The sequence below is a fragment of the Bufo gargarizans genome, chromosome 1 (genome assembly GCF_014858855.1).
Source record: "Bufo gargarizans isolate SCDJY-AF-19 chromosome 1, ASM1485885v1, whole genome shotgun sequence".
NCBI classification, from domain to species: domain Eukaryota; kingdom Metazoa; phylum Chordata; class Amphibia; order Anura; family Bufonidae; genus Bufo; species Bufo gargarizans.
The window spans coordinates 508,648,947-508,673,880 of NC_058080.1; the positions used below are offsets into that span (position 1 = coordinate 508,648,947).

The 24,934-nt window shown below is 42.3% G+C and overlaps 1 protein-coding gene across 2 annotated transcripts in view; it reads left to right on the forward strand.

Annotated features, from left to right (window-relative positions):
• Nucleotides 1–23,327, forward strand: part of LOC122924313 (acyl-CoA dehydrogenase family member 11-like) — a 115,909-nt gene extending 92,582 nt beyond the window's left edge. For both annotated transcript variants that reach the window (XM_044275270.1, XM_044275269.1), the window contains exons 8-15: nucleotides 5,497–5,591; nucleotides 7,317–7,416; nucleotides 15,014–15,154; nucleotides 15,244–15,336; nucleotides 15,420–15,527; nucleotides 16,608–16,779; nucleotides 21,535–21,601; nucleotides 21,706–23,327. In XM_044275270.1, the coding sequence (XP_044131205.1) occupies nucleotides 5,497–5,591; nucleotides 7,317–7,416; nucleotides 15,014–15,154; nucleotides 15,244–15,336; nucleotides 15,420–15,527; nucleotides 16,608–16,779; nucleotides 21,535–21,601; nucleotides 21,706–21,832 (903 nt within the window). In that variant the 3' untranslated portion in view covers nucleotides 21,833–23,327. The remainder of the gene's footprint in view (nucleotides 1–5,496; nucleotides 5,592–7,316; nucleotides 7,417–15,013; nucleotides 15,155–15,243; nucleotides 15,337–15,419; nucleotides 15,528–16,607; nucleotides 16,780–21,534; nucleotides 21,602–21,705) is intronic.
• The last annotated feature ends 1,607 nt before the right edge of the window (nucleotides 23,328–24,934 follow it).

The window sequence follows — 24,934 nt, forward strand, 5'->3', positions numbered from 1 at the left end:
TGTTTTCAACAAGAATGTTCTTATGGTGGCCTTGACCCCATAATGACAACCAGAGCACCCCATTAACATTCTCATCCAATTTGTTTAAATAAAAAGAAAATAACATACAGGTGACATTGGTATGGGTGACAAATGAACGCCCCCACCTGTTCCTTTCCTGGCGTTGATCCGCAGAGATCAGCCTCAGGGAATTGTTTTGTTTGATGAAGCAGTGACTGACAGCTCCAGGAAGACTCCCTGCCAAGCTGGAAGTCCAGGAGACCTTTTAGACAAAACGGCAGGTTTGGCAAGTCTACTTGTATACATATGTTGCGCACAAAAAGTATACCGGTATAGAAACTCTACAAATGCTAGTATTTGCAGCTGGCATTAAAACATTGTAAAAACATTGTGATCTGGATCCGCTTACAGATCACATAACCCTGTAACAGAGCCAGTGCTTGTGCAATACTAGAAGCTGCAGTTCATCTCTATTTTGTTTGCATGTGATGTTTATGTAACACCCCGTGGTTACCAAACCCTGTAAGCACCCTCACCGCACTGTAGTACAGTGCCTCCATCCAAATTTTGTTGGGACGTTTTCAGCAATGCTGGAGCATCTTCATCTTCTGCCAGGGGGGGCGACTTGGGAAACCCCAGCGCAGCTCAATACACACTCACATGAGATAGAAGAGATAAAACAGATTTATAATCAAAAAAGCTTTTGGATGAGATTTTAATAAATATATGCTGCAGATAAAAATCTATTTCCCTCTTCAAAAAGAGGGACATTTAAGGACTACCCTTCCAAATGCAGGACACTAGGGAGATGAGATTCTAACAGTGTAACTTGTTTCGCTCCAGCTCAGTTACATCCATACACTTTGAATCCTTTCATTAAGAGCAGTTGTGTCATATGATTCCAAGTCTGACTACCAGTCCAGAGAAAGGAGATCAGTCTGTCCTATGTGGCTGACTTCTTGTGACCTACAGGATTACATCACCTATCAATCCCTCCAGCTCCCAAACCCCTCCCCACCCAGCTTCATGATTCTTTGTGTATAATGTGCAGCTGAAGATATAATTTCTGCCAAACAGAAATAAAACATAAATTCATCAGAAATTTTGGGAGTTGTGGTGTGCATTCTGCATTGCCTGGGAGTGATTGACGCACGAATAATGGGAAACTGGGTGGAGCAGGGAGGACCGTATGAGGTCTTTGTATGCCCTTGTAGGTGAGTCCATACAGTGATAACAGTAAATACAGAGTTGCACAGCTCCTATGACTTTTATATTTACTGTATATAGTGTATTGAGAGTCATGTTTATCCTATGTGACAGTTTCAGCCTGTCTCCCTTGATTCTGATGAGTTTCTCCTTGTCAGCTCTTACAAACAGCAGTCAGGGAGAGCAGTGTGAAGCTGCATCTAATATAAATATGTACTGGACTGTCAGCACACAGCAGAAAGCAGAGACAGGCAGGTGAGTTAGGAGAGTTTTATAAGTAAAGGACAAATGTTCCATGTCACTGCTATATCACTTGCTGCCCTTTAAATGGGGTGTTTCTATCTCAGACATTTATGCCATAGCCACAGGATATACCATAAATTTCTGGTAGGTCAGGTCCATCCTCTGGGACCATTACATATCTTGAGAACAGGGTGTCTAGGTCCCAGAGATCTGACCTGTATCTATTGAACATTTCTGGCATATCCTTTGGATATCTTATACAGTACATTTTCAAGTTGGGAATACTCCTGTAACTAGTTTGGTGAGTGCAAGCTTAGTGTGGTGAGATTATGCATTATGGGGAAATACATGCTGCTAAGAGGCAGAAGGAGCCAAGACAGCAGTTGACCCATATATGATACATCAACTAAAACAGCCATTGATAAGAGCTTCTATATTATTTCTTTAATAATGGCTTTTCCAGAACAGGCAGAGAAGGACAATACTGTTTGGAACCAACAATGTTCAGCTGTGTGACTGCAGAAGGAAGGGGGCTGCTTTTGAAGGCAGTTTCTTAGGCTACAATTGAGCTAGGGCCACTGTCATGTTTTAAAGCTGACAGTATGAGCTTTAAAACAAAACCAGGATTGCTGTGATAGCTTCCATACAGCAAAGAAAGCAGCCATGAGACACCAGTCCCAGTTAGAGCTCCATAAACTTGCAGGTCTTACTCCTGACCTGGTTTTCTGATGGCTTTGTGTCTGGTTGCATGGCAACTCACACAACTATCCAGTTTTTTTAATTTTTTTTAGATTGTCATCTTTAAAACAAGACTAAGGTTGGTTTCACTGCATTGTTATACAATACATTCCAGAACTTTAAGGGTTACAAAGCATTATAAATCAATATAATGCTGTGCGACCCTGTCCGTGCTAGGGAGGTCAGGACGGAAGCTTCTGCAGACACATGTTGCGAGTTTAATATGTTGAACTCGCTAATGTGAAACCAGCCTAATATTGTGGCTCTAGCTAAATTGTAGCTGGAGATATTTCAGGTTAAAGCAGGCCCCCCTTCAGCCAGCTGTGATCTCAGATGGCTAGTTATATTATTTATACCACACAGTGAATGCTGTAAAAATAAACCTCAAAAAACTATGTTAAAAGTGCTGTTTTTTAATCATCCCCCAAAAAGAATTAATAAAAGCTATTTAATACATTCTACGTACCCCTTCTACAAAACATACAACTTGTCCACCAAGTTCAAGGTTTCATACAGCTAAATTGAAGAAAAAATTAAATAGTTATTGCCAGTGAAACACAGAGGGGGAAAATATTACTGTCTCTCCTGATGTGTCTGCTTTAGTAACTGTTTGCATCCCCCTTGTAATAAAAATTCTGTATCATCTTATGAATCTATGATGTTCCATCCTGCTAGAAGTTATGATTTGATTACTAGCGGTTTGGAGTGATAATCCAGATGGGGGTTACCAGTTAGGAAGGGCAGGTGCCCCTGCAGAGTCTGATACTGCAGTGTCAGACTGCAGGGATATACCCCAGACTGGCAAGAGCCAGTTGGACCTTCATTACAAACAGTTAGTAATTCATAACTAATAAATAAATGTCACAACACAGTCATAATAGATGATCCACGATTGTTACTACATGGGGCTATTTTTATTTTAAAAATAAAATCAACAATACAAAAGTGACATTTTCAGTAGGGTTTTTCCAATTTCAATGTGATGGGTGGTTAAAGCTTCTTTTTTAAAGTGGTTGTGTCACTTCACCAAGTGTCATTTATTATGTAGAGAAAGTTAATACAAGCCACTTACTAATGTATTGTGATTGTTTCCATGGTTATGACCACCCTGAAATCCATCAGTGGTGGCCGTGCTTGCACACTATAGGAAAAAGTACCGGCCTCTCTGGTGGCTGAGACCGTGGGAGCTCACATAGGCTGGTTCTTTATTTCTATAGTGTGCAAGCACGACCAGCACTGATGGATTGCAAATACAAGCAGTCTATAATGTGATGGAAAAATTAATCCAAGCCGCAAAGGAAGCAATATGGATAATAACAATATATTAGTAAGTGCCTTGTATTAGCTTTCTCTACATGATGAATGCTATTTGCTGAAGTGACACAACCCTTTTAAGCTAATAACCCTCAAAGCTCTTTAATTTTTTTTAAATCTATGATCATATTTGTCCACTGGGAGATAAAGATAACTGAGCAGAATCCCACAAAAGCACGAGGCAAATACTGGAGGATAGGGAGTTCTTAAATTGGAATCAAATCCCAAGGACCCAGTGATATAGTACTGAGTATTGTGCCAAAACATGTAGTGATTAGGTGGTTATCATGTCAAGAACAACGGCTGCAATTACATTTTTAGTGGGAAAATCTTGTGCATAACAGTCCTTAGCCACTGTGAGCGTTTAGTATTATTGTGACCATGTTTCAGGCTGTTCAGACATATTTTGAAAACATTTTCCTTTATGGAGAGTTTATTTGGTGGGTTTAGTACTTGCTTGATAAAGGGATATAATAATGTGGTAGTAAGATTGTTGCAAGGTTCACCCATTTCACCACAATAAACAATGACACCAGCATTCAGGGTCTAAAATATCCTTTATTACGCCATAACAGGTATACAGTAGTCTGTGACGTTTTCAATCCATAGTTACAGTCAGGCCTGGTTGAAATGTTGTTGATTATTGTATATACCCAGGGTGTAATAAAGGATATTCTGGATGCTGATGCCATTGCTTATTGTGGAGATTTGTGGTGAAAGAGTTTGGATCTTTTCCGCTGCACATGTGCATCTGGGATCTAAGAAGGATTATTTTTATAACTGCCTGGTGCTGTCTATATGCTAGGCTCACCCATGTCTGTGGCACATTGGGGAACACCAGCTTTAAAGTGCATATGCAAGATTTTCTACACCCAAGAAGTAGTATCAAGTCAGACAAAGTGTAGTTTAATGTCGGAGCCTTTTTTATTACTGAAATAGATGTATTTTTGTTAAAGATAATTATCTATATTTTGGGTTTATTCATTTACAGCCGTTTGCATTCTGCAGCTTCTATGTATCACAGTACATATTGTAGCAAGCAGAATGCAGTTTACAGTCAAATCCATCAGAGAGCTGGTCTAAGGCCAGACACACACAAGAGAATTTAATGCGAGGAACTTGCAGCGTGTGTCAGTGTGAGGACCTCCGTTCCTCTGACAGAAAGGCACAGCATTATAATAATTTATAATGCTGTGTGACCCTGAGAGTCCTGGAATTTATTGTATTAGACTGACAGCATTATGTCAGTGTAATTCAATAGATTACATTACTCTTAGGGTCACACAGCATTATAAATATTTATAACGCTGTGTGATTCTGACAGAGGAATGGAGGTCAGAATGGGACCTCACACTGATACACAGAGTTTATTGCATTGTACTCCCTCGTGTGTGTCTGACCTAATAGTTGGGTTTTCAGTCACCCCTGCCTTCTCTTTAATGATCATGTAAGCTCGATTACGATCAAATCAAAGTTAATCAACTATTTGATTGTGAGCTTACATGATCGCTCAAGAGAACACAGGAGAGGCTGAGGATTGAGCCATCAGGTGAGCCCATCTCACGGATATGAATGTGAGTAGCAGAACACAGCTTGCTATGTGCTGTGAAGCTACAGAAACCAAACAGTGTTAATAAGTCAATTACATAATTGATTTCTAGCCTAAAATACATGCATTTCAGTAAAAATCTGAAATGCTCCACGAGATGTCCATAGCCTTTAAATATTAGTAGTGATATGAAATCAAACATATGTCACTTCCAGTGCCATGCAAAATATGTTTCAGCTGTGTGTGTTGCATGTCAAGGAATGGGATAAAAGCCTTTCCCTGAATGGGTCAGTATACTCTGGAAGTCTACCTGGTCAGTGTGCATCTCACTACTAGGAGACTGGCATTTTTCAGATGACAGTTGTGTCAGATATATCACACTACTAGTCATACGCAAGGGATAATGACTTTTAGGTGTATTTCTATTCATTTTTTTTTTATTTAAGATATCACCTGAAGGTCGTGGTGTTGCGTCAATCTCCAATATGTTGACAATAACTCGCATTCACAACACAATTGCTGCAGCTGCTGGCATGAGAAGGTAATAACATCTCTATAATATACAGACGTGGACAAAATTGTTGGTACCCTTTGGTCAATGAAAGAAAAAGTCACAATGGTCACAGAAATAACTTTAATCTGACAAAAGTAATAATAAATTAAAATTCTATAAATGTTAACCAATGAAAGTCAGACATTGTTTTTCAACCATGCTTCAACAGAATTATGTAAAAAAATAAACTCATGAAACAGGCATGGACAAAAATGATGGTACCCCTAACTTAATATTTTGTTGCGCAACCTTTTGAGGCAATCACTGCAATCAAACGCTTCCTGTAACTGTCAATGAGACATCTGCACCTCTCAGCAGGTATTTTGGCCCACTCCTCATGAGCAAACTGCTCCAGTTGTGTCCGGTTTGAAGGGTGCCTTTTCCAGACTGCATGTTTCAGCTCCTTCCAAAGATGCTCAATAGGATTGAGGTCAGGGCTCATAGAAGGCCACTTTAGAATAGTCCAATTTTTTCCTCTTAGCCATTCTTGGGTGTTTTTAGCGGTGTGTTTTGGGTCATTGTCCTGTTGCAAGACCCATGACCTGCGACTGAGACCAAGCTTTCTGACACTGGCTAGTACATTTCTCTCTAGAATTCCTTGATAGTCTTGAGATTTCATTGTACCCTGCACAGATTCAAGACACCCTGTGCCAGACGCAGCAAAGCAGCCCCAGAACATAACAGAGCCTCCTCCATGTTTCACAGTAGGGACAGTGTTCTTTTCTTGATATGCTTCATTTTTTCGTCTGTGAACATACAGCTGATGTGCCTTGGCAAAAACTTCGATTTTTGTCTCATCTGTCCACAGGACATTCTCCCAGAAGCTTTGTGGCTTGTCAACATGTAGTTTGGCATATTCCAGTCTTGCTTTTTTATGATTCGTTTTCAACAATGGTGTCCTCCTTGGTCGTCTCCCATGTAGTCCACTTTGGCTCAAACAACGACGGATGGTGCGATCTGACACTGATGTTCCTTGAGCATGAAGTTCACCTTGAATCTCTTTAGAAGTCTTTCTAGGCTCTTTTGTTACCATTCGGATTATCCGTCTCTTAGATTTGTCATCAATTTTCCTCCTGCGGCCACGTCCAGGGAGGTTGGCTACAGTCCCATGGATCTTAAACTTATGAATAATATGTGCAACTGTACTCACAGGAACATCTAGTTGCTTGGAGATGGTCTTATAGCCTTTACCTTTAACATGCTTGTCTATAATTTTCTTTCTGATCTCTTGAGACAGCTCTTTCCTTTGCTTCCTCTGGTCCATGTCGAGTGTGGTACACACCATATCACCAAACAACACAGTGATTACCTGGAGCCATATATATAGGCCCAATGGCTGATTACAAGGTTGTAGACACCTGTGATGCTAATTAGTGGACACACCTTGAATTAACATGTCCCTTTGGTCACATTATGTTCTGTGTTTTCTAGGGGTACCATCATTTTTGTCCATGCCTGTTTCATGAGTTTATTTTTTTACATAATTCTGTTGAAGCATGGTTGAAAAACAATGTCTGACTTTCATTGGTTAACATTTATAGAATTTTAATTTATTATTACTTTTGTCAGATTAAAGTTATTTCTGTGACCATTGTGACTTTTTCTTTCATTGACCAAAGGGTACCAACAATTTTGTCCACGTCTGTATGTGTGTATGCAGCAGCTATAATCTGTCAGATAGCTGAGCATTTACCTTTTTTGTTTTAAATCTAGGGTGCTCAATCTCGCCAGGGAGTATGCTTCAAAGAGATTTGTATTTGGCAGTCTGATAAAAGACCACCCTTTGCATATGCAGACTATGGCACACATGGAGGTAAGTGTTTTACTTAACTTTTTTTGTTTTGTTTATTGTGTGTTTCTGAAATTATTTTTTAACCACTTACCAGAGTTTTTACCTTGCTGCATTCAGATTTGTTGTAACGTTCTTATTTTTCCATTGATGTAGATGTTTGAGGGATTGTTTTTTTTTTTTGCAGAATGAGTTGTATTGTTAGTACCCTTTTGAGGAACATATAACTTTTTGGGGATTGTGAGGAATTGAAAACAGCAATTCTAACAATGCTTTTGTAGTTCTAAATTCATGGCAATTTATAGTTATTTTTTTGTATGATAGATGGGGAAAGCAAGAACTTTTTTACATTTTTTTAAAAACATTTTTCAGACTTTTTTTGTCATTACTCTTAAAGTGTAACTGTCATTTAATTTATTTATTTTTTGCAATGTGTAGGGACAGTGATACTGACCATTTTTGTAATATACTTTAATTACTGAAATCGTACATTTCTATTAGAAAAATAGAGTGGCCCATTTTGAGCCTTAGGCTACTTTCACACCTGCGTTTAGGTGCGGATCCGTCTGGTATTTGCACAGACTGATCCACACCTATAATGTAAACGCTGGTATCGTTCAGAACGGATCCGTCTGCATTACTCTGTAAAAAAAAAAAGTCTAAGTGTAAGTCAAACGGATCCTTCCTGACTTACATTGAAAGTCAATGGGGGACAGATCCGTTTACAATTGCACCATATTGTGTCAATGTAAACGGATCCGTCCCCATTGACTTACATTGTAAGTCAGGACGGATCCATTTGGCTCCGCATCGCCTGGCGGACACCAAAACGCTGCAAGCAGCGTTTTGGTGTCCGCCTCCGGAGCGGAATGAAGGCGGAACGGAGCCAAACTGATGCATTCTGAACAGATCCTTATCCATTCAGAATGCATTGGGGCTAAACTGATCCGTTTTGGGCCGTGAAACGGATCTCGCAGGCGGGCCCAGAAACGCCAGTGTGAAAGTAGCCTTAGCAACTCCTTTGTCTTCTGTTTACATAACAGTGGAGACTTGCTCAACATTGACCATGTTATGTAAACAGAAGACAGAGGAGCGTTTCCAGATGGGCCACTTTAGAGGTATTTTTCTAATAGAAATGTACGATTTCAGTAATTAAAGTATATTACAAAAATATTTAGTATCACTGCCCCTTCACATTACAAAAAGAAAAAAAAAATGACAGTTATACTTTAAGGGACATTAACCTGAGATCACTTTATTGTTATTACAATACACTGCAATATTTCTTTATTGCCGTGTATTGCGATTTTTATCACCATCCTTACAGGAGCATTAACATGGCATGTGGCGGGTCAACAGATTTTGTCAGTTTGAAGACTGTGCCTGCTCCAGAGTGGAGCATGTGCTATAGCGGTCAGGTTTCTGCTGTTTTAAACAGCAGACACCTCAGACTAATGTCTCTGATCAGCTTTGGGCAGTGTTCCCAGGGCCGAATGGCTTCCCAATACTGAGATCAAGGAAGCTGATTATTGGTGTGATAGGCTGGAGCCTGCTGGAAGCTACCGGACCTATCACAGGTATATTCTTATGGATGCCTGTATTAAATCATAGTAGTGTATGGGAGAAGAAATCTAAAGATCGCATGTTCAGGTCCACTAGGGGAGCTTAAAAAAAGTTTAAAATAAAATAAAAAGGTTTTTAAAAATATAAAAATTCAAATCATCCCCTTTCCCCATTATAAAAATAAATGTAAAAAAATGAAGATCACATACAGATACGTGTCCCAAAATACCTGAACTATTAACATATAAATGTATTCATCCCATATGATGACCGCTGTAATGGAAAAAAATCAAAATGGCTGATTCAACCCTTTTTTGTCACTTCACCTTCCCCCAAAAATTTTATAAAAGTGATCAAGAAGTCATACATACCCCAAAATGGTGTCACTAAAGACTACAGCTTTACCCCACAATAAAATGAGCCCTTGGGCTACTTTCACATCTGCATTTTCCTTTCCAGTTTTGAGATCCGGCAGAGGATCTGAAAACCGGAAGAAAACGCTTTGTCCCATTCATTGTCAATGGGGACAAAACTGAACAAACCAGAACGGAGTACAACAGAATACATTGTGTTTCGTTTTGTTGTGTTCCCACAGCGGAGACAAGATCGCTACAAGCACCATTTTTCTGTGTGGCATGGGAAACTGAACATGTTGGATCCGGCACCAAAAACCATGTAAGTCAATGGTGCCGGATACAGTTTTTTTGGACACGATCCAGCATGTTCATTTTCAATATAATACAACTGGATCCGTTCTGAACGGATTCAGCTGGTTGTATTATTCAAACAGATGCGTTTTCCTCCAGTCTTGAGATCCTCTGAAGGAAAATACAGATGTGAAAGTAGGCTTAGTCAGCTCTATAGACAAATATGATTGGTTGCTATGGGCAATTAAGCCAGTTCTACTTTACACCAGTTTGATAAATGACCCCCAAAGTCTTTAAAACTGTGACAGAATTGTTTTTTTTTTTCAATTTCACCCCATTAGGAATGTTTTTCTGGTTCCCACTAAATGGTGCCATTAGAAAGTACAACTTGTCCAGCAAACAAATGAGGCTACTTTCCCACTTGCGTTCAGAGCGAATCCATCCAGACGGATCCACTCATATAATGCAGACGATGGGATCCGTTCAGAACGGATCCGTCTGCATTATATTGTAGAAAAAATTCAAAGTGTGAAAGTAGCTTCAGACGGATCCGTCCAGACTTTACATTGAAAGTCAATGGGGGACGGATCCGTTTGAAAATTGAGCCATATAGTGTCAAATTCAAACTGATCCGCCCCCATTGACTTACATTGTAAGTCTGGACGGATCCGTTTGCCTCCGCACGGCCAGGCGGACACCCGAACGCTGCAAGCAGCGTTCAGGTGTTCGCCTGCTGAGCGGCGCGGATGCCAAACGCTGCCAGACTGATGCATTCTGAGCGGATCCGCATCCACTCAGAATGCATTAGGGCTGGACGGATGCGTTCGGGGCCGCTTGTGAGAGCCTTTAAACGGAACTCACAAGCGGAGCCCCGAACGCAAGTGTGAAAGTAGCCTAAGCTCTCATACGGCTATCTGAACGAAAAAAAATAAAAAGTTATGGCTACAGGATGGCAGGGAGTGAAAATCGAAAACGCAAAAGCAGAAAATCGCTGCATCATGAAAGGGTTAAACTTCCAGGATCTCTGATCCTAGTCACTGCAGGAAATGTCCGCTGTGTTGGCACGAACAATGTGTCGGGGTATGTAAAGGGGTTAAAAGGTTTCAAAACAAAAACTGGGGGGAAAAAAAGGTGAAAATGGCTTTAAATTCTTGTTAAAAGCATTTGAAATGTTTTTTTAACAAATGTTTGAAAGGACTGAAATGAAAGTGTGTGTATATGTAGTAACCCTAAAGCTAGTAGTTAGCAGGTTTCTTCAATATGCCACTGTACATGTGCGTTCCCCTCCATACTGTTCCTATTAGAGGGAGAGATGAAAGAAGGACAGATAAGGACAGAACTCATGCTGCAAGTATATTATTGTATGTGCTCTAGTAAATACTGTAGATGTCTGCAAATATCAATGGCTAGACAGTTAGTCATCCTACATCATCCAAAATATCTGTGCTGTCCATTATAAATACAAGTTTAATTGTTCTAACATGTGTCTTTTACATGTGGAATTTTTCTTTTCCAGGAGCATGACATTGAAATGACACTGCATGGTGGAAGGGTGTAGCTAGTATGACTGTGATATGAAATTGTATATCATTAGGATTTATCTGATGTATTGTTTAGATTAGGGGTGCACAATCTGATACCATCCTGTGTGGTCCTCAACCATCCGGTCATAGACACGCTAGTAGCTGATATATTCTCAAATTAGATGGGAGTTCTGGAAGTGTAACCAGCCACTTTCAGACATTTATGGTGTACACATTTATACATTTGATATGCCATAAATGTTTCAGTTTGTAATACCCCTTCAAGTTTTATTTTCGGCCGTCGGGATTAGTCCAGTCTGATAGTGTGGCCCCTGACCAGAAAACATTGTGCATCCTTGGTTTAGATCTGTTCCACGTACAATTATGACCAACCAAGGTTTCAAAAGCAAACTGAAAACTTCCTATTCAGGGTGAGCCCACAACTAGGCATGAGCGAACCCGTGAAAGTTCAGGTTCGCTGGGTTCGGACATACTTTAGGTCAAAGTTCAGGTTCGGGACCCGAACTTGACCCTGATTCCCATTGAAGTCGATGGGGAACCGAACTTTACTTTATTATTTTCAGTTATAACATGGTTATATCGCAAAATAATAGCATCCACTTAATCGCACTGCAGCAAGTCTCTTCTATCTTCATTCAGCAGGACCTGCCATGTGCGCGAAGACGTCACCGTGCTCTCCCACGTCATAAATTAGGTGCATCCTCCGGCAGCGCAGTGGATATCAAGACCAGCTCAGAAATCGCCTGTCTTGATAAATCTCCCCCAAAGTATCTGGTACCAAAAGCATATGGAGCAGGGTACAGAAACAGCCATGCAGTGGCGCCCTAGAATCGATGGAGCTTTAAAATAATGATATATATGGTATAGCACAGTACAGCCTGCAGACAATGTAACTAAAGCAGTAAGTGTTAAAGGGAACCTGTCAGGATCATGCTGCTTGAACTACAGTCAGTATGAAATAGACAGACTCCCTGGTTACAGACAATATGGTACAGAGCAGGTCTGCTCTGCTCTTCTGTACAGACTGGCTGTGCCTAGGTGTAGCAGGCGCCATTACATCACTGCATTGCACATTGCACCTACTTGTGCTGAAACAACAGCAGTAGGTGAATGGTAGCACAAAGCGCTGAAGACACAGAAACAGTTCAAACTCAGACATGCTTCAGCCATCGTAGGACCTTGGGACAGAAGCCAAAATTCAGGGCTGTACTGCTGAATCCGTAATGGGTGGGAGACACGGTTAACCACTTGTTACAGGAAAAGTGCATAATGCAGATACTGATTATAATGCTTGGGCTACTTTGGTTTAAAATTGACATATCCTCTCACAAACAAGATTGTTACCTATTTTAAAGTCAGAGTATCATATTTCCTTCTGCTCCTTAACCTGTCAGTCCTAAGGCTGCTCCTTAAACCTGTCAGTCCTGGGGCTGCTCCTTAAACCTGTCAGTCCTGGCACCTTTTTCTCCTCCATATATATCTTCAGGAAACAGACAGCTGGTGCCAGAGTGTTTCTCTTTCCCAAATTCAAATTATTTGGTAAATCGCAGCTAGGGCTGAAACAATTACTCGATTGAATCGAGTAATTCGACACAAAAAAATCCTTGATGCAAATTTTTGCATCGAGGATTCGTTTGTGTCATCTGACCACGGAGCAGGAGTGAAGCGATTGCAAGTTAAGTATTTTATTTCACTGGCGCTGGGGACATGGCACTGACGGGGGACAGCCGGCAATGGATGGAATGGAGGGGCAGATGGGAGTGGGGGACATGGAGGGGCTGACTGATGGCAGTGGGGGACATGGAGGGGCTGATCTGATAGCACTGGGGGAGTGGGGACATGGAGGGGCTGATCTGATGGCACTGGGGAACATGGAGCGGCTGATCTGATGGCACTGGGGGACATGGAGAGGTTGATCTGATGGCACTGGGGGACATGGAGGGGCTGATCTGATGGCACTGGGGGACATAGAGGGGCTGATCTGATGGCACTGGGGGACATGGAGGGGTTGATCTAATGGCACTGGGGGACATGGCGGGGTTGATCTGATGGCACTGGGGGACATGGAGGGGTTGATCTGATGGCACTGGGGGACATGGAGGGGTTGATCTGATGGCACTGGGGGACATGGAGGGGTTGATCTGATGGCACTGGGGGACATGGAGGGGCTGATCTGATGGCACTGGGGGAGTGGGGGACATGGAGGGGCTGAACTGATGGCACTGGGGGAGGGGGGCCATGGCAATGGATGGCATGGAGGGGCTGATGGCACTGGGGGAGTGGGGGACATGGCAATAGGTGGCATGGAGGGGCTGATGGTACTGGGGGAGTGGAGCTGAAGGCACTGGGGTGGGGGAGAGCTGAAGGCACTGGGGGAACTGATGCACGGGGGGGAACGAAGGGTGTTGGGGACTGATGGCAGGGGGTCTGATGAGTTTTTATTAAGGAAAACAGTCTATTAATTCATTTTTTCTTTAGATTACTCGATTAATTGTAAAAAATAATTGATAGAATACTCGATTACTGAAATAATTGTTTACTGCAGCCCTAATCACAGCCTTAAAGAGGACCTTTCATCGGTCCAAACATTGTGAACTAAGTATCATGACATATACAGTGGCGCCCAGGGATCTCACTGCACTTACTATTATCCCTGGGCGCCGCTCCGTTCTCCCATTATGTCCTCCGGTATGTTCGGGGACTTGGTTATAGTAGGCGGAGACTTAGGGGACTTGGTTATAGTAGGCGGAGTCTGCCCTTGTTCTGCTGGGTGTCTCCTTCTCCTAGGCTGTAGCGCTGGCCAATCGGAGGAGACGCCCAGCAGAACAAGGGCAGACTCCTCCTACTATAACCAAGTCCCCGAACATACCGGAGGACATAACGGGAGAACGGAGCGGCGTCCAGGGATAATAGTAAGTGCAGTGAGATCCCTGGGCACCGCTGTATATGTCATGATACTTAGTTCACAATGTTTGGACCGATTAAAGGTCCTCTTTAAGGCTCATGCACACGGTCGTGGACTTTTTTGCGGTCCAAATTGCATACCCACAAACCACGGACACAGATTATACGTGTTCTGCATTTTGTGGAATTGTATGTGCTGCCCTCTGTTGCAATTGCCTATTCTTGTCCGCAAAATGGACAAGAATAGGACATATTCTATATTTATTTATTTTTTGCATGGCACCGTGTGCTGTCTACATATTTTGCGGCCCCATTGAAATGAATGGGTCCACATCTGATCTGTATGTTTTGCGGATTGGATGTGGACCAAAACCACAGTTGTGTGCATGAGCCCTCACTGTTATCTGACCCATCACTTTTTATATAGAAACTAATAGTCATCTGTCCAGCTATCTTTAACTTCAGTGTTAAAAGAATAGATGGGGTGATGGACATTGTTTGTGCTGGACAAGAGCACTTTGTATGTCATACTTTCTTGTGCATTGTGACTACAGATGCATTTGGGTTTGATTTTATGCTAAACTGAATCTCATTGAAATCAGTTGGATCAGTTTTGATGGATTTCCATCCATCTGCTGAAATGATTTACGCAGTGTCAATCATTTTATGAATTTACTAAACATTATAGACCATTCACGGTTCCAGTGGGAATTACATTTTCAGGTGCTAGAACTTGTTCACAGTTACGTGAAGGAGAATTGTCCAGTTTCTATTGGTTATTACATATTCAGGTGCTATAACTTGTTCACCGTTACATGAAGTAGAATTGTACAGTTTCTATTGAAAGACAAATTGGAATAGAACGGTAATTATAGAAATCTTGATGGTAAAAGTATACAAGTCATGACAACTTTTATATCCACATTTTACTTGGTCCAAGCTTATTAAAAGTGTTTTTATTAGGTGCAAGCTCGTGGAGCTTTTCTTCTGCTTATGGAGGTTGCACGCCTGCTGGGGCTGGAAGAAACAAACATGGCAACTCAACAGGACCAACATCTTCTCCGACTTCTTACTCCCATCACCAAGCTCTTCACAGGGAAGCAGGTACTATACTCCAGACTCATTGCTGAAGAACATTTATTTTATGTTGGATTGATTACATTCTGTCATGTATACATCTTTGTACACACAAGGCTATTGCCGTCATATCAGAAGGACTGGAGTGCTTTGGAGGACAGGGTTATATGGAGGACACAGGTCTGCCAGCTATGTTGAGAGATGCCCAAGTAAGAACTACCATAATTGGACTATAAGATTGAAACAAAATTATCACATATCCATTGCTTATTCTGTGATATGTCCATGATAGGTGCTTACAATATGGGAAGGAACAACTAACATACTGTCCCTAGATGTCCTGCGATCAGTCGTTAAGAGCCAAGGGCAGGTTTTAAGTGCATTTTTCTCTTCTGCTCAGGTAAAATACATCATATTATAATCTTAAATGACCCGGTATTACTGTGTGGCACATGCATTGTAGTGATGACTAGATTTTCTATATTTCTGTTCATGAGACTGTCAACTGATATTCACAGAACTCTCCCTGCAAACATTACTTACATATGAAGAAGCTATTTATCAATGTAAAAGGAGGACTTTATCAAGCCAGAATCTTTTTTTTTTTCTTTTGCACTTTTTGTATTTATACACTACACGTTCCAGTTTTGAAAAGTGGGTGTGGTTAGCGATAATTAATTTTACTCCATATTTTTCACTACAACTTTTTAAAAAAGTCATAGTTATTGACAATGGTTGTAGAACTACTGTACCAGCTAACCATTTTGCCCTTTAGTTATTCCTGGGGGTGTTCTGGTGGTCCCTTGGTTTTCACTCTTTAACCTCTATACAGGCATCTGGTCTTCATTGCAGGGGAGCAACCAGGACTTGGAATAGTCCCGATGTAGATGGCAGCTCACCCACTTTGTCAGAAACATGGGTGCAAAGCATCAATGGATCAGGCAGAACTTGCAGTCAGAATAATACCAAGGTTGGGCAGGCAGAGTACGTATGAATCAAGAGTCAGTCCCATCGTTAGGTTGGGTGGCACAGGGTCAGGATCCAGGAAACAGACAGAAGACAGAGCACAGAGAGACAAAAACATCAAGGTAACAGGTCAGGTCAGGCAGATCACGGTCCACAAACAGGCAAAAAGATTATAGTTGCTTTACAGGATCCAGCAGACTATAAAGGGCAGACAGACCATGTTGCTCAGGCCTGGAGTGAGACACACAGCACAGAATATATAGCCCATTATCAAGCAGGTGCACACAGAAACCCAGAAGGATAAACTCTTACAGTGCTGCAGAAGGAGAGGAGCAGGGCAGCAGACCCCCAATGTGACAGTCGCAAACTCACTCCAGTAGGGAAGTGGCATAAAGAATAAACCTGGAGTAGCATTTCTATAAACTGTTATGTTTAAAGATGCGCCAATACAGACTCCAGCAAAACTGACTTCAAATATGATAAATTCCCTCCTATGTGTTTTTCTTTACTACAGGAAAAGCTAGAAGCCTCATCTAATATTCCCAGTCTGTCTCAATCCACTTCCCGATTGCTGAAAGCTCTGCAGAACCTAAAAGATTTCACAAAGAAGGCGGGAACGAGAGGAAACGGCTTCATGGAACTAGCAGGCCGTGATTTTGCTTACAGCCTTGCTAAAATCTATATTGGTAATTATAAAGCTGTGCTCACATAGTGTATGTTATAGTTTAGATTTATATGGAAGCACAGCAAAAATAAATTCTAGTATTGTCTTTTCATTGAGAAAATTGATCTCCTTGAAAAGTTGATTTCTCCATGACTCATCCTTGCACAGGTGTGATAACCACTGAATTGTCATTTATTAATGTGCATAAATATCATTCCTTTATTGGTTGTTGTTGCTGAAGCTGCTCCCTGTACAGGTGGTAGTAATTCAGTACAAGAGCCCATAAACTATAGCTTGTTATCTGCAGGTAGATTTACAGGGAACAATATCTCCACAATATGGTGGTGCTTGGAATGGCTCTGCTGCTTAAATTACTGTATGTCTTTCGAGAATGTTACTTGAGCATTTCCTGAGCATATTGCTAGTTTGCTAATGGTTTTACTTAACCACCTCCGGACCGCCTAACGCAGATGTGCGTTCCGGAGGTGGCAGCCCTGCGCACAGTCACGCATATATGCGTCATCTCGCGAGACGCGAGATTTCCTGTGAACGCGCGCACACAGGCGCGCGCGCTCACAGGCGCGCACGCTCACAGGAACGGAAGGTAAGCGAGTGGATCTCCAGCCTGCCACCTGGTCCTCTGGTGGTCCCTTTTGTTAGGATCGACCACCAGAGGACTCAGGTAGGTCAGTACAGTCGCACCAAACACCACACTACACTACACCCCCCCCCCCCCGTCACTTATTAACCCCTTATAAACCCCTGATCACCCATGATCACCCCATATAAACTCCCTGATCACCGCCCTGTCATTGATCACCCCCCCCTGTCAGGCTCCGTTCAGACGTCCGTATGATTTTTACGGATACATGGATCGGATCCGCAAAACGCATACGGACGTCTAAATGGAGCCTTACAGGGGGGTGATCAATGACAGGCGGGTGATCACCCATATACACTCCCTGATCACCCCCTGTCATTGATCACCCCCCTGTCATTGATCACCCCCCTGTAAGGCTCCATTCAGACGTCCGCATGATTTTTACGGATCCATGGATACATGGATCGGATCCGCAAAACACATGCGGACGTCTGAATGGAGCCTTACAGGGGGTGATCAATGACAGGCGGGTGATCACCCATATACACTCCCTGATCACCCCCCTGTCATTGATCACCCCCCTGTAAGGCTCCATTCAGACGTCCGCATGTGTTTTGTGGATCCGATCCATGTATCCGTAAAAATCATGCGGATGTCTGAATGGAGCCTTACAGGGGGGGTGATCAGTGACAGGGGGGTAAACACCCTGATCACCCCCTGTCATTGATAACCCCCCTGTAAGGCTCCATTCAGACGTCCGCATGTGTTTTGTGGATCCGATCCATGTATCCATGGATCCGTAAAAAATCATGCGGATGTCTGAATGGAGCCTTACAGTGATCAGTGACAGGGGGGTGATCACCCTGATCACCCCCTGTCATTGATAACCCCCCTGTAAGGCTCCATTCAGACGTCCGCATGTGTTTTGTGGATCCGATCCATGTATCCATGGATCCGTAAAAAATCATGCAGATGTCTGAATGGAGCCTTACAGGGGGGGGTGATCATTGACAGGGGGGTGATCACCCTGATCACCCCCTGTCATTGATAACCCCCCTGTAAGGCTCCATTCAGACGTCCGCATGTGTTTTGTGGATCCGATCCATGTATCCATGGATCCATAAAAAATCATGCGGATGTCTGAATGGAACCTTACAGGGGGGGTGATCATTGACAGGGGGGTGATCACCCTGATCACCCCCTGTCATTGATAACCCCCCTGTAAGGCTCCATTCAGACGTCCGCATGTGTTTTGTGGATCCGATCCATGTATCCATGGATCCGTAAAAAATCATGCGGATGTCTGAATGGAGTCTTACAGGGGGGGTGATCAGTGACAGGGGGGTGATCACCCTGATCACCCCCTGTCATTGATAACCCCCCTGTAAGGCTCCATTCAGACGTCCGCATGTGTTTTGCGGATCCGATCCATGGATCCGTAAAAATTATACGGACGTCTGAATGGAGCCTTACAGGGGGGTGATCAATGACAGGGGGGTGATCAGGGAGTCTATATGGGTGATCACCCCCCTGTCATTGATCACCCCCCTGTCATTGATCACCCCCCCCCCCCTGGTAAGGCTCCATTCAGACATTTTTTTTGGCACAAGTTAGCGGAAATTTTTTGTTTGTTTTTGTTTTTTCTTACAAAGTCTCATATTCTACTAACTTGTGTCAAAAAATAAAATCTCACATGGACGCACCATACCCCTCACGGAATCCAAATGCGTAAACATTTTTAGACATTTATATTCCAGACTTCTTCTCACGCTTTAGGGCCCCTAAAAAGCCAGGGCAGTATACCCCACATGTGACCCCATTTCGGAAAGAAGACACCCCAAGGTATTCCGTGAGGGGCATATTGAGTCCATGAAAGATTGAAATTTTTGTCCTAAGTTAGCGGAAAGTGAGACTTTGTGAGAAAAAAACTAAAAAAAATCAATATCCGCTAACTTATGCAAAAAAAAAAAAAATTCTAGGAACTCGCCATGCCCCTCATTGAATACCTTGGGGTGTCTTCTTTCCAAAGTGGGGTCACATGTGGGGTATTTATACTGCCCTGGCTTTTTAGGGGCCCGAAAGTGTGAGAAGAAGTCTGGGATCCAAATGTCTAAAAATGCCCTCCTAAAAGGAATTTGGGCCCCTTTGCGCATCTAGGCTGCAAAAAAGTGTCACACATGTGGTATCGCCGTACTCAGGAGAAGTTGGGGAATGTGTTTTGGGGTGTCATTTTACATATACCCATGCTGGGTGAGAAAAATATCTTGGTCAAATGCCAACTTTGTATAAAAAAATGGGAAAAGTTGTCTTTTGCCAAGATATTTCTCTCACCCAGCATGGGTATATGTAAAATGACACCCCAAAACACATTCCACAACTTCTCCTGAGTACGGCGATACCAGATGTGTGACACTTTTTTGATGCCAAGGTGGGCAAAGGGGCACATATTCCAAAGTGCACCTTTCGGATTTCACCGGTCATTTTTTACAGATTTTGATTGCAAAGTTCTTCTCACACATTTGGGCCCCTAAATTGCCAGGGCAGTATAACTACCCCACAAGTGACCCCATTTTGGAAAGGAGACACCCCAAGGTATTCCGTGAGGGGCATGGCGAGTTCCTAGAATTTTTTATTTTTTGTCGCAAGTTAGTGGAATATGAGACTTTGTAAGGAAAAAAGAGAAAAAAAAAAAGATCAGCATTTTCCGCTAACTTGTGACAAAAAATAAAAAATTCTAGGAACTCGCCATGCCCCTCACGGAATACCTTGGGGTGTCTTCTTTCCAAAATGGGGTCACTTGTGGCGTAGTTATACTGCCCTGGCAATTTAGGGGCCCAAATGTGTGAGAAGTACCTTGCAATCAAAATGTGTAAAAAATGGCCTGCAAAATCTGAAAGGTGCACTTTGGAATATGTGCCCCTTTGCCCACCTTGGCAGCAAAAAAGTGTGACACATCTGGTATGGCCGTACTCAGGAGAAGTTGGGGAATGTGTTTTGGGGTGTCATTTTACATATACCCATGCTGGATGAGAGAAATATCTTGGCAAAAGACAACTTTTCCCATTTTTTTATACAAAGTTGGCATTTGACCAAGATATTTTTCTCACCCAGCATGGGTATATGTAAAATGACACCCCAAAACACATTCCCCAACTTCTCCTGAGTACGGCGATACCAGATGTGTCACACTTTTTTGCTGCCAAGGTGGGCAAAGGGGCACATATTCCAAAGTGCACCTTTTGGATTTCACCAGTCATTTTTTACACATTTTGATTACAAAGTTCTTCTCACACATTTGGGCCCCTAAATTGCCAGGGCAGTATAACTACCCCACAAGTGACCCCATTTTGGAAAGAAGACACCCCAAGGTATTCTGTGAGGGGCATGGTGAGTTCCTAGAATTTTTTATTTTTTGTCGCAAGTTAGTGGAATATGAGACTTTGTAAGAAAAAAAAAAAAATAATAAATCATCATCATTTTCCGCTAACTTGTGACAAAAAATAAAAAGTTCTATGAACTCACTATGCCCATCAGCGAATACCTTAGGGTGTCTACTTTCCGAAATGGGGTCATTTGTGGGGTTTTTCTACTGTTTGGGCATTGTAGAACCTCAGGAATCATGACAGGTGCTCAGAAAGTCAGAGCTGCTTCAAAAAGCGGAAATTCACATTTTTGTACCATAGTTTGTAAATGCTATAACTTTTACCCAAACCATTTTTTTTTTTGCCCAAACATTTTTTTTTTATCAAAGACATGTAGAACAATAAATTTGGCGAAAAATTTATATATGGATGTCGTTTTTTTTGCAAAATTTTACAGCTGAAAGTGAAAAATGTCATTTTTTTGCAAAAAAATCGTTACATTTTGATTAATAACAAAAAAAGTAAAAATGCCAGCAGCAATGAAATACCACCAAATGAAAGCTCTATTAGTGAGAAGAAAAGGAGGTAAAATTCATTTGTATGGTAAGTTGCATGACCGAGCGATAAACGGTGAAAGTAGTGTAGTGCCGAAGTGTAAAAAGTGCTCTGGTCATGAAGGGGGTTTCACCTAGCGGGGCTGAAGTGGTTAATGTAAAACATTTTGTAATATGGCCTAGATATTTGGGAGAACACAATATCCTAAACTGATCTGCTCCAGTTTAACTTTCAAAACTATGTTGTATATCCCCTGTAGGTTGCCTCTTTGTGGACCATGCAGCTTGGGCTGGAGCAACAGAATCAGATGCATATTGTGCTAAAAGGTAATCTTCAAGAGGCTCTGACCCAGGTTGTCATTGTTAATCTAGAGACAGAGAAAAAGTGTGTTTGTAAGTAACTCTAAATGCATGTTTTGGTTGCTTTGCAGATGGTGTGAACAAGAGCTTTGTCCTGTCAACACTGCTGAAGCTTTTGGATGCTACAGTTCAGATGCAGCATCCATGGACAGACAGATTGTCTATGAAAAAAGCCCTTTGTTAAAGGGAAATCTATAAGTTATTGATTTTCCCTGGTCTTTATTTAACTTTTAAGGACCCGTTTAATGATTGCACACCTAAAAAAAAAATTGCTAAATCAGCTTTTTATTAAAATACAAAGTGGTTCAAAAGTAGGGACACTTGAATAAATAGGAAATGGTGGCTGGGAATGCTATCCTGTGTGTGCAATTTTGCCAAGGGGAAGGGGGCAAATATGTGAGGGGGTTGTATCCAACATGGCAGCTATCTGGGAACTAAGTTGATATTTTCAGATGGGAAGAATTACATGTGACATATGTAACCGGGAGGGAATTTGATGAGAAAATGGCTGCTGTGTTAGACACCACCTCTCACAGATTTGCCCCCTTCCCCTCAGCAACATGTCAGACATAGGATTGCATTCCCAATTACCATTTAACGTTTATTCCAGTCTCTCCATACTAATACTATTGGGCCACCCCGTATATAACAAATAGGAAAACAAAACATCACAGGTGTCAATGGGAGAGTACAAATATAACCTACGCATTTCTGTGAGGAGCTGTGTCCAACATGGCGGCCATTTTGAAAGCCGACATCTTGGAACCAAGTCATTATTTTTAAATGGGAAATGGTGCATGTGACATGTATCTGTGCTTAAATGCAGGTCTGGGATGAGGTATTTTGGTGCCCTAGGCAGATGAAGTAAATGACGCCCCCTCCCAACAAAACCTACCTCATCCTAATAATAAACACCTCAGCTGCTGCAGAACCTCATAATACACACCTTTGCTGCTGCAGATGCTCATATTACACACGTCAGCTGCTGCAGAACCTCATAATACACACCTCAGCTGCTGCTGAAACACATTGTACACCTCAGCTGTTGCAGAACCTCATAAATCACATCTCAGCTGCTGCAGTACCTTATAATACATACTACAGCTGCTAAAAAACATCATAATATATACCTCAGCTGCTGCATTAATGCTGCATAATAATGCATGGCGCTGATTGGACAAGAGCACATTCCCCTTCATACTGATGGAAGTGCTCATGATCTGCTCAAAGGCCCTGTAAGTTAACTGAGACCGACCAGTGAGCAACACCATCAGTATGAAAGGAAGGTGCTCATTGGCTGATTTGCCCACTCTGAGAGCTGGCATGTCGCTCACTGCTTCTCCGCTGTGTGGATGATACTCTGAGACGAATATCTCTGTATTACTATACAGTAGATAGATATATAGAGATATAGCAGAGCTGTGTGTGCTGGGGCAGCTGTTATGTGTATAGATGTAGCAGAGCTGGGTGTGCTGGGGCAGCTATCATATATAGAGATATAGCAGAGCTGAGTGCGCTGGGGCAGCTGTCATGTGTATGGATATACACTAGCTATGAAAGCTATAAACGAGTCTACAGTAGAAGTCTCATTTTTTTTAAGGCAGTGGTTATGCAGCTCTTATAGCTGTGTGGTTAAGTGCCTTGCCTCTGATACAGAAGGTCATGGGTTTGTGTCCCAGCAGAAACTTTTCTGAAATACACAAGCACTGACTCCATATATGGACATACAGCGTGAGGCACAGGCCGGAAAAGGCTTGCATCGCATCGCTGACATGGAGGTAAGTATAAGTGTTTTTTTTTTTTATACTGGCACATTGGGGGGGGGGGTGGCTCTATGATACTGGCACATGTGGGTGGGGGGGTGGGAAGAAGAGAGGCACTTGATACTGGCACATTGGGGGGGGGGTGGCACTATGATACTGGCACATTGGGGGGAGAGATAGCACTATGATACTGGCACTTTTGGGGGGGCGAGATGGCACTATGATACTGGGACATGTGGGGGGGAGACAGACACTTGATACTGGCACATGATGGGGGGCATCTATGGGGACACTTACTGGCACATTATTGGGGGGCCTTATGGGGGTCCCTTTTTATTGGCACATTATTGGGGAGGCACTATGGGGGCAACTAGTGAGGCCACAAAGAAGGGGTATTTTATATGGGGGCTCTGTGTGTACTAGTATTATCAGGGGGTTTATCTGTTCCTGCAGTATAATATTGGGGAGCACAGCGGCACAGTATTGGGGGTAGTAGGATGATTTGTCCAAAAGATTTGAGAATGATGGAAAAGTAGCAAAACGTAAGATTTTTTTTTGTCAAACTGCAGAGACAAAAAATGGCTGAAAACTGGAGATCTGATCTAAAGGTCTGAAAGGAGAAGATGAGGAAAGAGAACATCTAAGTCAAAGAGACCTCACTGGATGTAAGAGGTATGTGCGCTGTATTACCCTGTATTTCCAATTTTTTCTAATCCAAATCCGAATACTTTGTTAAAAAAGGATTCTTTATTTTTTCATATTAAAAGAATATTGAGTTTCGATCACTTTGTTTCTTACAACGTTCACACAATTCTTATGTACAGGATTTGTAGGATTCGAGAACCTTTTCGAATTCGGATTCGAAAAAAATTGGATTCGTCCCACCTCTACTTTACTTTAAAGGAAAGTTCTTTGATTATTCTTAGTTCTGACTCAATTGGATGGGATAATGGTCTACTGTAGTGTTTCTCTACCAGGATGTCTACAGCTGTTGCAAAACTACATTTCCCAACATGCCCTGACAGCCAAACGCTCATATTCGTGTTTACACACGTGTTTTAAAATGAATGCTTTTATAAACAAGTAAATATTGACGCAATGCTGTGGGGCTGGTATGCAACTTTTTCCAGGGCTGTTTTTTATCCCCAGTCCGGCCCTGTCTGTCCCGACTCCCGAGCCAGCTTCTGCATAAATGTAAAACAGCCAAGAAGCTCATCTGCTAGAGAGGGAGAGGGGAAAGGCAGGCTGTTTGTAAAGCTGGGGACAGACAGGGGAAGAAGGAACAACCAGTCTGCTATGAAGAAGGCCGAGGACTGGTGGGGCCTCACTCCTGACATCTTCCTCTGCTGTTATAGTGTTCCTTACAGCTAACAGCAGAGGTATAGTGGAAGGGGTGGACCGACAAGGGGTTTCATTGGATCATATGTTGGGCTAGTTGGAGCCTGCAGGCATGACAGAAATAGTACTTTATCCTGCCCTTTGCGCCCTACCAATGCTGAGATAATGTGATGGTTTTCCTAGTAAGCTAAATGAGAGT